General features: G+C 32.9%; 1 protein-coding gene and 1 long non-coding RNA gene across 2 annotated transcripts; both read left to right on the forward strand.

The window, feature by feature from the left end:
* Positions 1-1,079: 1,079 nt before the first annotated feature.
* On the forward strand, positions 1,080-9,857 carry LOC145610352 (putative sulfate transporter 3.5). Its single transcript, XM_081665690.1, has 12 exons — positions 1,080-1,519; positions 3,630-3,837; positions 6,105-6,276; positions 6,868-6,933; positions 7,350-7,463; positions 7,816-7,932; positions 8,041-8,167; positions 8,275-8,561; positions 8,668-8,858; positions 8,942-9,024; positions 9,137-9,213; positions 9,332-9,857. The coding sequence occupies exons 1-12, from the start codon at positions 1,198-1,200 to the stop codon at positions 9,497-9,499; spliced, it is 1,932 nt and encodes a 643-aa protein (XP_081521816.1). The 5' UTR covers positions 1,080-1,197; the 3' UTR covers positions 9,500-9,857.
* A 1,128-nt stretch (positions 9,858-10,985) lies between these two features.
* LOC145612502 (uncharacterized) lies at positions 10,986-16,829 on the forward strand. Its single transcript, XR_014106622.1, has 3 exons — positions 10,986-11,525; positions 11,684-11,746; positions 16,506-16,829. It is a non-coding gene; the product is annotated as an uncharacterized LOC145612502 (long non-coding RNA).
* The last annotated feature ends 1,358 nt before the right edge of the window (positions 16,830-18,187 follow it).

Raw genomic sequence — 18,187 nt, forward strand, 5'->3', positions numbered from 1 at the left:
ATTTTCGCTTGATGAAATAATTATGTAAGGTACAGTAATTTGTTTGGAAGATATTCAATCAAATTTCAATTTTGTAAAAATAACATGAATTGTTTCCGGATTTTGTGATATCCCAAAAATATTAACCAAATAAACTATATTTGACATCTACAATTTGTACTAGTTTAACAATTAAGGGTGTGTTTTATATTTTTTTTCACCTTATTTTTCACTTATTTAAATGTATCTTATTTAATCTAAACTAATTTGAATTTACCATGATTTATATAAACTTATTGGACTTTAGATCTTACGAAAACTTATTTTCAGTTGTAACTTGTACTTGTAAATTAATTTTTTATAAATTGAACTTATCTGAAATTAACTGAACTTACATGAATTATTTGAACTTATTACACAATAAATAAGTGAAAATGAGGTGAATTGAAAAATGCCTTAATTATTGGTTAAATTAGTCCTTTTATATGGTATCAACAACCAACGTGATTTAAAGGCTACAAGGGCCCATGATGTATCCACAATTCCACACTATAACACCAAACGGCTCTCATATGAGTGAGCATGATAGAGCGGAAGTAATTTAATACTCTTGTAGTAATCAACTAATCATCATTGCTTGAGTATTTTGGAAATTGGAAACTTTAAAAGAATCTATCATTTGATAATTTTTTAAAAGGGAATCTACCATATGATAATTTATTTTTAAAGGGAACCTACCATATGCTAATATTTCTTTTTCTTTTTTTTTTTTTTGAAGGGAATCTACCATATGTTTTTTTTCCACTTTACTAGGTTATAAATTACATTTGTATAAAGCAATTAATAACTTTTTATTTTTTTTTTAAAATACATGTAGTAAATCAATTCTTTTTTTTTTTTTTTTTGACACAGTGTAGTAAATCAATTCTGTATCTTCTAAAAAACAAATTTTAATTGTTTTCAAAAAAAAAAAAAATATTGTAATTTTAATTTTAACTTACAGCTTATCCAAATTACCTGTCACTTCTCTATCATCACACTCCACTAATAATCTCAAACACACAAATTTTTCACTCTATATAAACCCACAATTTTCTCCAACTTTCTACAACCTAACTTCCTCTCATTCTCCTCTATTTCCCCTCTACTTCTTCTCCTCTGTTTTATTTCCTCTGTTTTCAAAACTCCAAATCTTGAACCAAAAAAAGAACCACAACAATGGAGGACGGAAATTACGATCATACCCATCTCCACAATGTGAACTTTGTTCAACCAAGAAGCTTTAAACAAAAATTAAAATCCAGTCTTGGTGAAACATTCTTTCCTGATGATCCTTTTAGAGGATTTAGCAATGATCCTCCAAAAAAGAGATTAATTAAGGGAATTAAGTATTTTGTTCCGATTTTCGAGTGGCTTCCGAATTATAATTTTAGCCTGTTTAGGTATGATGTTCTTGCTGGTCTTACCATTGCTAGTCTTGCTATTCCTCAAGGTATCAGTTATGCCAATCTTACCAAAATTCCTCCCGTCATTGGCCTATGTAAGCACCTCTTTTCTCGCTTCTTCCTTTTTTATTAACAACTAGTTATTAGCGAATTAATTACTCGTCTTTGTGACTCTCTAAACACCAAAAAAAAAATAAAAAAAAAGTTATTAGCGAATTTTTTTTATTTCTATAAATGTCGTAAGAAAGGATCCGAATTTTGTCTACCGTAGATGGTGCAGTAACTGAAGAGGATCTTATGTCGATAACTCCTTAGAGTTTCCTTGTAATGTGGATCGTGGCATCATGCATTAGTCTCTGACTGTTTTATGCGGTGCGCTTCTCATGTTATGCGGTTATGTATATTCTTAGGCAGTTTTATAGTAACATGTTTTTTGTCACTATACTATGTGTGTATTTATACAAGCTATACTCTAGTCGGAGATTCATATATACACCTGGTGTACAATGCACCTAAGAATTTGCTTTAAGAATTTCAATCTGTATTACTCCGTGGTATAAAGCACAAATGCAAATGTCACAATGATAGGTTCAAATAACGATTTTGGTGTGCACGTTTAATCTTTGCCAAATTGTGCACACCATGGTAAAATTAATTATTGAAGATAGATTTAGGTTTTCTATTTGTGAAGAATATCCTTTTATTTTTGGGCTTCTACTCTATTCTAATTTTTTTTAATCAAATTGAACTTATTGGAGTTAATTATCTCAAATCTGTACAGTTTATATCTCAAATCAATCCTGGTTTGTTTTGTTTTGTTTTATTACTTTTCATCAGCTATTTGGTTTATATATAAATATTCCGTAGTGATTATTCTTAAGTATTTTGTTTTGACAAATAAATCATTGATGATTAGTAAAAGGGATTCTATAAAAAGTATCCATGGCACTTTTTAAGCTTAGTTAGATGCTATATAAAGGGATTAAGATTATTTACTTATATGAATACGAATATAACATTTTCTCATAAAATAAGATTATATTCTTTTCATGTCTTTTCTTGTTGCTATAAAATAAATTGAACTTAACAAGTGTCCATAAGACCATAAGTATTCACTAGAAAATCGTTATAAAATTGAATTATTACTAGATTTTTATTTTGATTCTGCCATTATAGATAACATTGTAGGTCCTAAAATTGAATGCATATTAATTAATGTCACTAGGGTAGCAAAAACTAGAATATACGAAGTACAATTTACCAATAATATCTAAGTGCTATAGCTTGAAATATCAACTTAGGTCCAGTTTGGCAAAAGTATCAGTAGCGGGTAGCTTTTAGTGGTCTAGTAGCGAGTAGTTGTTAAGGTAGCGAGTAGCTGTCAATAGTAGTGGGTAGAGGTTAGCTGTCAAAGTAACGGTTGATAGTATGAGTGTTTGGCAAAAGTAGCGGCTGCAATACTAAAAAAATTTTCTACGCTAATCGCTACCACCAAGCAGGGCCTTAAAATTATTTTATTGGCTCATGCAACTTAGAAAAAATGTTGTGTATCGAAGGAGATAAGACATTTTGTCAGTATGATATAGGATCAGGGATGGGTGTAGTAGCAGCAAGGATATCCAAGCTATAGTATTATGTCTACTAGTGTGACTTGTGTCTATCAAGATCGTCGTTTAAGATACGTAAATTGGGCGCTAGACGGCGACGTTGGGGCCTCACGTATGTGTTAATTGTCTTCTATGATTTATACTTCCTCCGCCCACAATTATGTACAACAAATGAATATTTTATATCTCACAAATAATACCCCTTTGTTGCATATGATTGTGGGCGGAGGGAGGATATGTCAAATGTGTCGATTATGTCGAAAAATTTAGTTTATCCACCGGGTAAATCAATTGGTAGTTAGAAGTTCAAACACGCTCAATCGATTTTAATTTCATGTCATTTAATGATATTGGTCACGTTATTAAATACCCCTATTATGAATAAAGTCATGGTCTCGTGTAGTGGTTAATATTGAAGCTAAAAATTTAATACGTTTGATGTTCAAACCTACTCTTTCTTAGCTTATTGGATGTCCGTGTGTATTTCAATTTTTAGATGTTAATCTTAAAACAATTCAACGTGATTTTCTCAATTAGATAATTGTTGTAGAAAAGATTAATATAACTTGTAAATTAATCATAAATTAATTAAATGCAGATTCAAGTTTTGTGCCACCATTTATATATGCTGTATTTGGGAGTTCAAAGAATTTGGCCGTGGGAACAGTGGCGGCTTGCTCCTTGCTCATAGCAAACACTATTGGAGAGGCGGTTTCGCCAACGGACAACCCATCTTTGTATCTCAGCTTGGTGTTCACTGCTACTTTCTTCTGTGGAATCATTGAAACTGCTTTGGGTCTATTAAGGTAATGCATGTCATTTGTATGCATAACATTATAACATATACGGAGCATTTCGTGTTTATTTTGGTTTGAAACAACCGAAAGAATGATTTAGGTTAGTGTTGCTTATCTAAATTGAATTGATTTAGACTTGATTGAACTGATAAATTATAGTTTTTTCGACACGACATTTAATTAATCCAGAAACTTATTTGTATAAGTTGAAGAGAATGCACCCGATATATATAATATTGATCCGATTTCTTTTACAGCTTGTTTGGATGGAGGGAAATGGAGGGAAGGGAAGAGGAGGGAAAGGAAGAGATGAGTTTTCCTCCATTTGGATAGCAAAAATAGGAGGTGAGGGAATTGGGAGGAAGAGAAATGGAAGGAAATAATTTCCTTCCACAATTAAGAAACAAATCTTTCCAAATTAGAGAAGATTTGGAAGGAAAACATGCTTTAATAATCTCCAGCACATTCTGTTCGTTTGTTTCCTCTAACACAAGCCGTGATCTTCCACCGCAGACATCCAAACCATTCTTCGTCTTTTGTTTTTCAAAATTGATTTTAAACTATAAAAAATCAATTTCTGGTTTGAGATACATGATTTCTGGTTTTGATTTACACAAAATCGATTTTTCATGAAATCCGATTTTTAATTTCATGAATCAAGTTTCACAAAATTGATTTTGATCTTCAAAAATTGATTTTCTGAAAAAAAAAAAAAAAAAGGTTTTGATACTTAGAAACCAATTTCCTGAATATACGATTTCTTTTTCTAATACCAACATTCAGAAAATTTTGTTTTGATTTTCGAAAATCAAATTTCAGAAATTTTGGTTTTAATTTGGCAAAAATCAATTATCAGAAATTTTGTTTTGGAAAATCGACAATGAAGAAAATTTGCTTTCCAGAGTTTCTTATTTTGGAAAATTTGGTTTTAATTTAGCAAATTCCCTCACTCTCTCTTCCTTCATTTTCTTTGTTATCCAAATGAGGGATTTCCCTTCCTTCACCCCTCCCCTTCCTTCACCTCCCCTTCCTTCATCTTCCTTCCCCTCCCTTTCCTTCCAAAAGTTCTATCCAAACACAGCCTTAATGGTGAGGCGACTTTTGGTGACATAGGAGCTTAGTGTTATAGGAGTATACTATTTTATTATGTGCATGACTTCATGGGTTGGTATGTCAAATTACCTTTTCCTATCACATCGGAATTTCTTAATGATTTAGCACTAAAAAAAAGTGTTAAGATTGTAAGTAGAGGGGAGTTGGGAAATAGTTCAGGTTGTATCTGAATTTCCTATGTCTTTTTAGTTTGGGGGTCCATTTCCTAGTCAAAAACATGTCTATCTTTTCAAATGGTTTCATGGATGAGTCAAAGTTAATGATTTCACGTTCGATTAGTTGTTACAATATGTTAAAAAATTTTAATAGTATGATTAATGCTTGTTAATAATTAATTAATTAAAATTGAAGTCGACAAAATGACTTTACTTAAATGGAAGTATTATATTGTTGTTTGTATATAGTAGCTTAGGGTTCACAGGGAGTCAAGAAAGAATTTAGGTTTTATAGTCAACGACGTTGGATCTATTATGTATATATCATGTAAAAAGACCAAAGTACTAATTGTAATGGACGATATTAATTTGTGCTTTCCAAGTGTTGTAGTTGGTTACTTTGAACCATATATAACATGACGTGCCCACCAACCTCTTGCTGATTTTATGAGACAAATTAGCGTGTCAAGATCAATTATTTTCCAAAAAAAATGAAAAAAGTACCAAAGAGATGATGAATTTTGAAATGAGAAATTGATCTAATGTTCCAAATTATCTACTTGTATAAATTGGATCAAAATTAGGTAGGATATTGTGATCTGTCTATGATGTAGATTTTTCAAACATGACTAATGCGCACATGTGACATACCTTAGTATATACTCTTCAATGATGGAAATGATGACAACATAAAATCTTTGTCTTAGTACAATTTCTTGAATATTTATGCCATTTTAACATGTATTCCAAATCCAATTTTGTTAGTTACTCAACACACACTAATAGTTTCCTTTTCTTAATTTTAATGAGTATGGATAATCTTTTCTCTTTTAGTATACCGTTTAATTTTAATTTCTTATTCATAACTCTTTATCGCGATACTCAGCCTTTCAGCTAAGAGGGCTAAGATTTAATCGTATCATACACCCGTGCAATAAAGCATTTAAATCTAATCCTAAATTGCTCGAACCCTATTAACATAAATTACTTGTTCCATTTAATATGCAGATTAGGAATTCTGGTGGATTTCCTATCACATTCAACGATTACTGGGTTCATGGGAGGAACAGCAGTGATAATTATTCTGCAACAGTTAAAGGGATTTTTGGGGTTATCACATTTTACTTCTAAGACTGATATTATCTCAGTTACGAAAACCTTGCTCAGCCACAAAAACGAGGTACATTACACATCTTACCTTTTCAATTCTATCCTTTAAATTTATGGCTCTGTTTTATTATTATAAAGATTAAGGCCCTACTTCTTTGTTCTGTCGTTTTATGCCTTTATTAGTGTTATCCTTGATTGATAGTAACAATAATTCCCTTAGTTTTCAAACCACACCAATACAAAATTGAGATTTTTGTTATATTTCACTTCTATATTACAATGTGCGTGACATGTGACAATTTTTTATATACAACCGAATTTATCAATAAGTGCATACGTCATAGTAAAATTAAATCCTACTCCGTATTATGTATGACTGTACATACAAATTACTATGTATTATATATGAAACTATTTTTTATGATTTTTATTTGACTGAATACATGGTAGTAGGTCTTGTATCATTCAACAATTTCAGTTTGATTTTTGTTGGATGAAGTGGGACCCAAGGTTATAAGATGCAAATTTGAATTTTCCTAATTACTTGCATGATTGAGAAAACAGATCATCACTCCCCTTTGTATGTTGTAACGATAGTCAAATTAGCAGTTATTGAATGACTTGTAATTTTAATGTTTGAATTATTTGGTGTATTATGCAGTGGCATTGGCAGAGTGCAGTTATTGGTATAATCTTCCTTGCTTTCCTACAGTTCACTAGATACGTGGTTAGACTCCTCTCTTTAACTTATTCTATTTTTCCATCTACTTTTAATTAATTACGTACTTTTAATGAAACAATTGTTGATTTATTCACAAAAATGTCATGTGAGATGTGATAAACAATCACAGAGATAAACATGGGCATCCTCAAAATCAAATGCGCCTTATTATACCTACTACTGATTTTATTTTTTAAAAAGAAAGAATAATTAACGAATCAACACTTGATTGACATTTTGGCATAATATATACATGGATCTTTGGACGGTCCAAAACTTGATCCTGTATGACTCATGATGTATGGAATATAATAGTTGATAATGATAATGAAACGTAATTCAAAGATTCTATAACTCGTGATTTTATGAATCATGTTAGCATGCAAATTTATATTTTTAATCCTTTCTTTGATTGTGTACAGAAAACCAAAAGACCAAAGCTATTTTGGATTTCAGCCATGGCTCCTCTGATGGTTGTCATAGTCGGCGGCCTTTTCGCCTACCTTGCCCATGCCGAAAAATTTGGCGTCCAAATTGTGAGTTGCCACATTTTGTTATCTACCACTCTTATATTCTAATTGACTAGCCAAAATATGACATGAGATTGTCTTGAACACTTCATAAGACCATAACACAATTATATTGTCACAAAACACCGTGATCTAGATGTATAAACAATAAACGTGATATGATCATATATAGACGGGTTTTAAATGTACTCTTGTACTGTATTAAGTTGCAAAATCATGACAAAGATTAGCATGTTGAATGTTGGACTTATTTTAGGTTTGGTATTTTATTCATAGGTTATTAGAGTTACGTGTATCATTTTCCTATGTTAGAAACGATTTTTTTATTGAATTTAACGATTGATGGTGCATATTGCAGGTTGGTCATTTGAATAGAGGGATTAATCCATCCTCCATTAAGCAATTGAACTTTGATCCCAAGTACATTGCTACACCTATTAAAGCTGGAATACTTACTGCTATTCTCGGTCTTGCTGTAAGTCTACTAATTCGTCTTTGTTCCAAAAAAAAAAAAAAAAAAAAAAGAATTCATTAATCAGAATAAGAAATTTTTTAATTTGAGGTATGGAATCTAATGTAACAGGAAGGAATTGCCATAGGAAGAAGTTTCGCAATAATGAAGAATCAACAGACTGATGGCAACAAAGAAATGATCGCGTTTGGTCTTATGAACATTGTTGGCTCATTTACCTCTTGTTACTTGACTACAGGTTTGTCTAATTTTCTTGAACTTGGAAAAAGTTAGGCTTAAAATTGATCAGGATTTTATGTTACAAATTTTTATACTATGCATGTTCTTATGAATGTATATATGCAGGGCCATTTTCGAAGACTGCTGTGAACTTCAATGCAGGATGCAAAACACAAATGTCTAACGTGGTGATGGCGATAATTATGATGCTGACATTGTTGTTCTTGGCACCATTGTTTAGTTACACTCCTATGGTTGCTCTTTCTGCAATCATCATGTCCGCCATGTTCGGTCTAATTGAGTATGACAAGGCGTACCACCTCTTCAAAGTTGATAAATTTGACTTCTGCATTTGCATGGTTGCCTTCTTTGGAGTCACCTTCCTCAGTATGGATATTGGCCTTGGGATGTCGGTAAGAATAGCCTCGTTTATCTGAGTCTTTCGATGTTATTTTTATGTACTCAGAAAAATTACTTCTGTGCTTGGTTTAATGTACGTATGTATCATACATGTCGCAGATTGGATTGGGAATTATAAGGGCACTACTATACACAGCAAGGCCAGCAACTTGTAAGTTAGGGAACCTTCCTAACACAAATCTGTACCGCGACATTGAGCAATACCCTACAGCACAAGGGGCTGCAGGATTCCTGATTCTTCAACTAGGCTCCCCGATTTTATACTCAAACAGCACATATGTTCGAGAAAGGTGATTATTATCATACTCGATAATGCCCTCATAATTTCTAAGGATGTTCTTATAGCTAAATACTTGTGTTTTATGTCGTGTAGAGTTCTAAGGTGGATTAGAGATGAAGAACTTAACAAGGACTATCAAGGGGATTCCATTGAGCACCTTATTTTGGAATTAGGAGGTACTTACATTCGTATCTCAAACATTAATTAGTGAAGCTTGGGCTACGGCTACCACTATATTACCAACATGTAGGGTAGAGAGGTGATAAGTTTGATGTTTTCTTACTACAGGAGTGACAACGATAGACATGACCGGAATTGAGGCATTGTATGAATTGAAAAGACTCATAGGAGCAAAAGAAATCAAGGTATGTCTCATTCTTTCATCTTTCTCGTTGAGTATATACTTCTCGGTTTCTTTGTTTTGTGTTTATAGTAGGTATGAAAAGATCGCGACTAATAGTTGGTTTGTTCATAAAAATGCAGATGATACTGGTTAATCCAAGGATTGAAGTAATGGAGAAGTTGATAGCTTCAAAGTTCATTGATGTAATTGGCAAAGAATCTGTGTTTTTGTCAATTGATGATGCAGTTGAGGCCTGTAGATTTAGATTGGGCGGCCCAAGTAAATTGAATGGGCAAGAACAAGCATGAAGCTCCCACATTTTTGTGTAAAAAGAAGGGATAAATTTGCAAAGCTATTGCAATTGCATGCAAAATTTAAATGGGCTTTTAAATTTTGTAACAATTGTCGGCCCAAGTATACTTTGAGGCTGAATGGGTGCAAAATGTTCTACTTGTACTACTTCTAAAAGAAGAGGAACAAAGAGAGGTGGAGGGATTGGGAAGATGTGCTAATGTATGTAGTAATTTAGAAGGTATATTGAGGTTTTCATTCTTTGTGGAGCTTGAAATTTGTATAAATGATGTTGTAAGGTTGTCGAAAATTAATGAAAACCATATTAATAGGCATTTGCCTAGTTTTGCAATACAAATTTCACTATTTAAGTCATTCAGAGTATTTTATCGTCCTAGATTTTATTTTACAAAATGTACTTTTAGTTCACTTTCTGTTAAACATTCTATTGTAGCACCATTCATCAAAACAAATCACAATCACTTAATATAAAATCAGTTTGACTTTATGAGCCCATCGTAAGCTTGAAAAATGTAAGAGGCACGATGGTTGGCCATAGTCTGTACATGAAAGACTAACATTGTTAGCTATAAGGATGGCAAGACATTACAAATAGGCAGCCGCCATACCATGCATGAGCTTCATTTATGAAATAGCGACACGAGCACAACTGCGACATTCCACAACACGTTTTGAAGTTTGACCCACTCGTGCACGAGGCCCGCTATTTGAATATGGCTAGATAGTTAAAGGTTTAAACAGCCCAACAAAGCCCATTAAAGCAACAAATCCACAAGTATAAAATCAACAAAAAGTGGTCAAAGTTAGGGTATATGGAAAGAACAAGAAAGAGGCAAGGAGAGGCCATGGGAGTTTCTGAGGACCGTTTGCCACTCTCCTCTTTGCCGATGATTTCTACCACCAAATTAAACGGCCCTCAAACCACCACCATCATCAACAACAACAACAATTATCATTCTTCTACTACTACTCCCTTATTTTCTTGCGTTAACCAAACGCCCCCTTATTTTATACGGAGTACAAATTACATGAAACCATAATAATAATAATAATAATACAAGTAATAATTTTATGAAGGCTGTGATGATATTGTTCTTTCCATTGTTGTCAATTTCAGTTTGGATTTGTGGGTGATTTTTTTTGAGTTGGGTAATTTTCCCATTTGGGTTGGCAGCAATTTAATTTAGATTTGGGGTTTTTGCATTTGTTGCTGATTTTGCTCTCCTCAAATGCTTACACTCAAGTCTTTTTATTTTGATTTGCCGCCTTTGGTTGATTTTTTTCCCTTTCTCTTGAATTTTGCTGCACCAAATTGGTTGATGAATTCCAGATCTGAGCCTCTCAAAAAAAAATAAAATAAAAAAAAAGGTTGTTTTTCAAACTTATCTGTTTTTTGTTTTTGTGAAATTAAAGATGGGTATAGAGGTGGTTGAATTTCTGGGTTTTTAAATTCATGCGGAAGTATTGAATTTATGGAAAAGATCGGTTCTTTAATGCTTGAAATTGGGCACTCAAGACAATTTGATGGAAATTCATGCTGAAGTATTGAATTTATGGAAAAGATTGGTTCTTTAATGCTTGAAATTGGGCATTCAAGACAATTTGATGGATAAACATGTAATCTTACCATAGGAATTGCAACATTGACACATTGTGCATTGTATTACTGTGTGCATAACAAGTGAAGGACAAAATTCAGCTCTATGCCTCTATCCCATCCTAAAAGACATTACCTTTGACGATATTGGAAATACTTGTGTTACAGTACAGTTGCACATGATTATTGATAGAGACTAGAGTTGTGCACGGGTCAAGCCGTCCTAGCTTAGCTTGTTACCGACTTACGGTTATATTGGGAATTGTTTGTGCATCTAGCATCCTTCCTAGAGCAACAAACGGGCCAAAAAATTAGCTGGTCGAGTCTGGGATTGTGTATTGATCATATTCGGACTGAAATTTCGGACCTATTATCACGAGGAATTGATCGACAAACCGATTATGATGAATTAGTATGTGAAAATGGTACTTGCATATCTAAACACTAGCCAATCAAATCAAAATAATTTCAAATATGGGCCTGTTTTCTTTAAATTATTTTTAATTTAGTTCTTAATTTCATTCTCTCGTAAAATATTCAGTTCAGCTCAGCGTCAATTACAAAGTTGCACAATTATTTGCAGGATTTAAATAAAACAGCACATACTTCAGTACTCCGCCTTCAGCGAAGTCTGCTGCATAAGGAGGTTCGTTCTCTTTCAACCCCATTTCTTTCTTATTTTTCCCCTCTTTTTAATGTTAAATTGTAATTATGATTTAATTGCATGCAAAGTAGAATATACTTGCTTTTCGGTTATTTGGGTTTACTGGCTTCTGCATAATTTCGTGAATTTAGAAGTGAAAAATTCTAATTCAAGAAATAAAGGGGATTTTAGTATATGATTAATTGATTATGTTAATTCTCTGTGTTCTGATGATCTTATTAATCATCTCCCAATAAAAATCATGTTTAAAGTTTGGATTTTTTTTTTAATATGTTGATCTTTCTTGAATTAATTTTGATGAACACAATTGAATAATACTAATGCGTAGAATCAGCCTACTGTAATTAAGTTGCAAAAGCAGAAAATTGAGGTTTATAAAGCTGATTTTTGTAGAATTTAGCAGTCCAAACCTCACAGGATGATTTAGCAATATTATAGTATTAGTAACTATATTGATCAATCTGAGTGGTTGAACAATCCTAACATTAGGACAACAGCAAGATTTTTATCTGATTATTGCTGTTGTTATTCATGCTAGTGTATATTAAGTTTGAAGTTGCGATTAGAAGATAAGAGGATCGAAGGTGTAAAAGAGCATCTGAAAAGTTGTTATGTAACAAGTTAGTGTTAAAGCTGCTTCCTTTTGTTGAGTTGAGTTTTGTTAAGCTGAAGTTAATGCAAATTGCTAATCAGGATTCAGGAACCTTGGGAACCTGCCAGTTTTACATGGACTGTTTATCTTGAGTTAGAAGAAGAGAAGCTTTTGAAATCAGCTTATTGTGATTCGAGACTCCTATAGTCCTATCATCCTGCACTTTGAGGAGCGTAAGGCGTTGATGTTTAAAGTAGAAAGAGAGTAAAGAGAACTTTTAAGAGAAGAACCTTAGTAGATGTTGAAGAACAATAGGTCCGAAACATAGATGGTATATTGATAAATTAACTCTTTCCATATTCAAGTATGAATTATGCCGAATTAGAGGGCAAGAAGCTAAGTTTTTATATGCCCCATCGTTTGAACTCCCTTCCTCCTTTGCCAAGCAACAAGAGTAGTCTATTCTTTCTGTGGCCTGAATTTGGCTTGAAAAAGTTAGATGATCAAACATTTTTGCACCCGTTAATTGCCTTGACCTACTTCACATAACCTTCTAAAGGTTGTTGTATGACCTAGCTATCCATTTTATGTTGTGGAGGACGCAGTAGAGAAATTGTTTTGGGACTTGATCCAAATCCGTTGGTGGTATTTTGTGATTCTATTACTTTGATGAAGCTAATAATAAGGCTATAATTCACGGCTCTTGAGGCCCTTTAAGAGTTCATCACAATATCTCAAAGGAGGGGGACAGGGGTGGAGGTTTCTAGGTCATTTATAGTTAACAGGCGGTTGAACAATCAATACCCTTTATGATAGGCTTTTTTTAAAAAAATTTGCTTGGCTACATGTCATTTTACAGAATCAACCTTGGGCATGTAGATTTATATGTTGTTTTGATAGTGGATTAAGCAAATAAAGAGTATTTCTGAGATTGCTACCTTATGGAAACCAGGATAATCAAAGAACTGCAGTTACTTTTTCCAGGAGAAATTATTGTTCATATGATTGGTGAAGAGGATTCATGGTGGTAGAATTTATCGTTGACTCATAGATCATAGAGCTTTAATTATTACATTGATGATGATGATTGATATATTAATAATTATTAAAAGTTATGTTTCATAGAGCGTTCCAAAACCTCAACTCTCAACCCACTTCCAATCTCTAAATTGTTTTGGGTTTTGCTAAATCCCTTCAACTTAACATACCACCTGCTCAACTTTTTTGACCCGATCCTGGACCAAGTCCAACTTTTTTGTTATTTACAGCTGGGTGTATTGAGCACCGATTCTAGCTGTTGAGCAACAAGTCTTGAGCTCATAGGACATATAGCGATATTATCATCTTGTGAATACAAAGGTCTTTCTTCATGCTCTCTGTAACTAATTGTTTAAGAAATATTCATATCTTCTGTCCCTATTAATGAGATCAAGCTTCCTTAATATTAATTTGCTTGATTTTGAGAACCATGTTCTTTGGAATTTCCTTTATTATGGAAAGATTGGGTATAAAGGAGAACACCAATTCTCTCTCACGATTTCTGTATCAGTCTTCAGAGATTCATTTTGGCTGTGAGCAGATAGATTTAAAGTGTTCTGATGATTTCAGGCTGAATTACATCAGAATACTTTACATTTTGGGTGAAAGGAATTTGTCATATACTTCGTATATTATTTCAATTTTCAATATAGATGTCTGCTATATCACAGCATCTCTTTGCAAAGCTGGAAGAATTGAATTAACATGTACAAGACATCAAGTTATTGTATGTCTTGATTCTTGAATTCCTTATTCTCTTTTGAACTGAACCTTCATCCGTCTCAATTTGCTAATGATCTGTTGCATCATCAGTTGTTAAATTGCCTCTGATATGAATTTTACAAGAATAGAGTCTGATCTGACAATTTGAACCTGCTATTTACCGCTTCATAGGGTGGTGACATAGGCTATACTGAATTCAAACCTTATCTGATTACCAAAGATATTATACTTAGGACATGTTGATAACGCAACAATACTTTAGTTTAGACACTATACCGACAATTTTTTTTCCTTTAACCTTTCATATTTCTCTTTTGCGAATAACTTCCTTTTTAAAAAAATGTTTTTAAAGCTCAAAAAGGTGCTTGCAAACAGTTCTATACTTCTATGTACATGTAAAATGGTAATATCAATCACATCTTTTTCTTTTTCTTCTCCTTTTCCTTCAATACTGTAAAGTTTTTCTCTTTAGGTTTATCATACTAGCTAGTATTGATGTCGTACAATGTGTATAGAAACTTTTATAAACTTTGATCAAGTGAAGCATAAATACGGATACAAAACGACTTTTGTTTGTATAATGAGCCCTGACTATGGTGGCCACATGTTCAAGTCCATCCTCTAGATAAATGCTGTCTTTATTCTCATATATGTGACACTGTGACTCCTTGTTTCAGTCATTATGCTCTTATCTTTGAGTTTCAAATGTTGATTTCAACCTCAGGAAGTCTAGAATTATCTCTTTACTAGGCTTGTATTCGCTCACAAGTTCGTATTTTATCTCTTTTTTAGGATTTATTTAGCTCATGATATTATTAATGGTAAGGAGTGATTTTGAGGTTATTAACTGTTTTTGTCTTTGGGGTACTAGTCAGTGCAAGAAATTTGAATTTTTCACACCTAGATTACTCTTGAGTCTTGGGTTAGATTGTCTTCCTCTCAAAATTTCATTTGGCGCTTTTATACTCGAGTCAGTGGGACTACTTTGCTTGATTACCTTAGAACAGATTCCAGCTGTCTTAATACATCATTTGATGATAATAATGTCTCTTTAAGATCTTTTCATAATCGTATTAACTTTCAAATATAGTCATTATCAACCTGGGGTCGTATTGTTTTATCGTGATAATTGGATCTTCATCGTAGAGAATTTATTATAATGTACTCTTTTTAGTGCAACTGATAAGATTTTCTTCTCCAGAACCTTCCTATTTGATATCTCTGTCAAGAAAAGTATCTGCTTGTGAATGCTTTTAATTTTAGGTAGAAGTTTGTACGGCTTTGCTATTACAATGTAGAAGCTTTGACATCTAACCCTACTACATCAACAAATATCAAGTACCTCATTATAAGTTTTATTCTTGTTTTATATAATTTCTTGTTTGTTTATTAAGTTAAATTTGCTAAGTGGTTGGTTTTGTTTAGTTGTGTTCAAAGACTTGAAACTTAACAGTCTTCCATTCTCTAGGTGTAGGGATGAAGGGCTGGTAACATCTTACCACTCATTTGTTAGATAGTTATATATGACAGTAATGGTAACGCGTCTGTATAATTTTGCATAGAAAGTGCATGCTGGACTTCATGGTAATGTAATTTTCATTGAAACTTATGTGAATACTGAATATAGAGTTGCATTACTATATACATTGACATGAGGTTTTCCATTTGAATCCATTACTGTTAGCATCATTCGAACTACCGCCTAATAAACAGGTCACTATTGTCACAGGACTTCATATAAATTCAATGGCTGATAACACTCTTGTTTGGAAAGAATCTGATACTTGGGGACCTTGTGTTTTTAATCTGTCACCAAAAATGACAAAGAATTGCTTTATTCATCTAAAATGAAATTCTCATAACTCTTTAATCTGAAGCTTATGAGAGCCATTCATTTGTGATTTAGCTTTGCATCAGCCATTAGGCGTTAGTTTATTCGTTTAGCATACACCGACAAGATTAATTATGTTCAGTTCCATAACTTTGATCAGTTGGCTGTCGGTTTTCACCGTTCTGTTCATGCTAATGAATGTTCATGCAGCTGAATGACTAATCAACCCTACTTTAGGTGCATGCTTCATCTCTACATGTGCCTAAAAACTGTATGTTTACCCTGCTACTAAACCCCTCCTCACCGACACTGCTATTTGTGTTTTGCTAATCTTGTTCATGAAAAAACTGAGAGATTTTTATGGAAATGTGTCCTGTAAAGTGTCCCATCTTTTAATTTTATAGGTACCAACTTACAACAATATCTCACATTCAATCATCAGAAGCTTTATTCAAATGTGGGTCCTTAGTTTTTATGCATTAAAATGTACTGTAATCTTCAACTGTTTGATATACTCTTCTTAACTTCCTCTGTTTCTTTTCTTTTCTTTGCTTCAGGGTGGTTTGCAATGCAGCATATCTGTAAGAAGACCCCCACAGAGGATCTTGCTTTGTTTAGACTGGTTATTATTCTTGTGATTCCTTACTTTACAGAAGTGAAAGTTCCGCTTAAAAGAACTATATCTCCCTTGCATTGTTTTTAAATGGAACTGGTTAGACTTCCTTTCGTCCACTCTTCATCTTTACTTTGTTTATGCCCTTTTTATCGAGGTGGCAAAAGGGTTGTTCAGTTTGAATTAATTTTCTTTAGGTCTTATTAAGGCGAGTCGTTCAATTTGGATAATATACTGATATGTTGAAATTAGCTTGTTATGATATAAATCAATATTATCCATTAATATTCGGTTTGGGCCAGGTAAATTCGGATAAGTTTAGGTATGGTTTGATGATTCGGATCATACACGGTCAATTTGAAACCAGCCTTTTTCTATCCTTTACAAGATTATAGTAGAAAATAAGATCAAATAGAATGTACAACTCAAGGAACCTTCCCTCTCTTTTTGTATTTGCCTTTGATTAAACAATAATTTACCAAAGTAAGCTTTAGTATGGAGATTAATATTATCATAACCAAAAGCCATGGTTCCAAAAATGTCACGCTGTTCTTTAAGTTATCGCCTTTTTTTAAACTGCTAATGATTTGTGAAGAAAGCAGCACAGTATCTTACTTACCTCCATTTTCGACGCGTTTAGGTGCTGAAAGTTATTGTTAATCATCTGTTAAGAATATTCTTAATCAGGTCTAATCATCAGGCTCTACCTTAACTATGAACTGATAATTCTGGGCAAAAACAAAGGTGGTCGTCAACTTTAAGCTCAGAATGTAACAACTGAAGCTGTAATTTAGTGTCTTTTAGTGTGATTTGTGTTAATTTGGTGGGACTATGAGTTGGCAAAGTTCTAAAGTTTGTTTACATATTCTGGTTGATTTGGGTGTTACATTATTAATTTTATTATTATTATGCAAGTCCAATGATTTTTCGAGTTTATATTGTAGGCGCAAAATGACAATTTACTTCAATTTACAGGTTTAGAAAAGATACATTATAGGATAGTATTAGTGCGATTTGTAATTTTACTTGTTTATATTAATAGCCTCTTATTATTGGGAAAATCTACTTGATGTTATGTTTCAACTGAAACTTTGTACGAAAGAGTATAAAATATCTTTAAACTTTAATGGCCTTGTTTTTTAAGCGTTAATTAATGTCATTGGCCCTAACATTCAAACTTTATAGAAAACACTAATTAGATGTTAATGCTTGGGGCATGGTTACCTTTCACTAAAGGCCCGTTGGACATGATTGGTTTCAATGATGTAATTGTGTTAGAAAAGTCTAATCATTATATTCATCGCGGTGGTTGCTAGATTATCATTCCGCCTGTTACTACTTGAGGGGTGGTATTGAGTGATAAACGAAATTTGTATTTGAAATTCATATTCGATGAAGATTTTCATTACCATGGAAATTGACGTGAGACTTTTGTTACGTTACAAATTTGTGTCTTTATGTGTTACTATGGTTTCACATTACCATATGGTAATTAAATTTTCTCTTTTACGTACACATTATGACAAGTTGAATGCATTTTGTACCTTTCTTTTCCTTGACATAAAGTGAATGTGTATTATAGATTTAAAGTTCTTGTTAGGTGACTTAAAAGCCTATGGAAAGGTG

Source organism: Chenopodium album, chromosome 24 (genome assembly GCF_948465745.1).
Source record: "Chenopodium album chromosome 24, dcCheAlbu1.1, whole genome shotgun sequence".
In the NCBI taxonomy this organism is placed as follows: domain Eukaryota; kingdom Viridiplantae; phylum Streptophyta; class Magnoliopsida; order Caryophyllales; family Amaranthaceae; genus Chenopodium; species Chenopodium album.

Coding starts and splice junctions, on each gene's coding strand:
- LOC145610352 (XM_081665690.1), top strand. CDS start 1,198: ATGGAGGACGGAAATTACGATCATACCCATCTCCACAATGTGAACTTT. Junction 6,277..6,867: donor TGCTCAGCCACAAAAACGAG/GTACATTACACA, acceptor TGTATTATGCAG/TGGCATTGGCAGAGTGCAGT. Junction 9,025..9,136: donor CCTTATTTTGGAATTAGGAG/GTACTTACATTC, acceptor TTCTTACTACAG/GAGTGACAACGATAGACATG.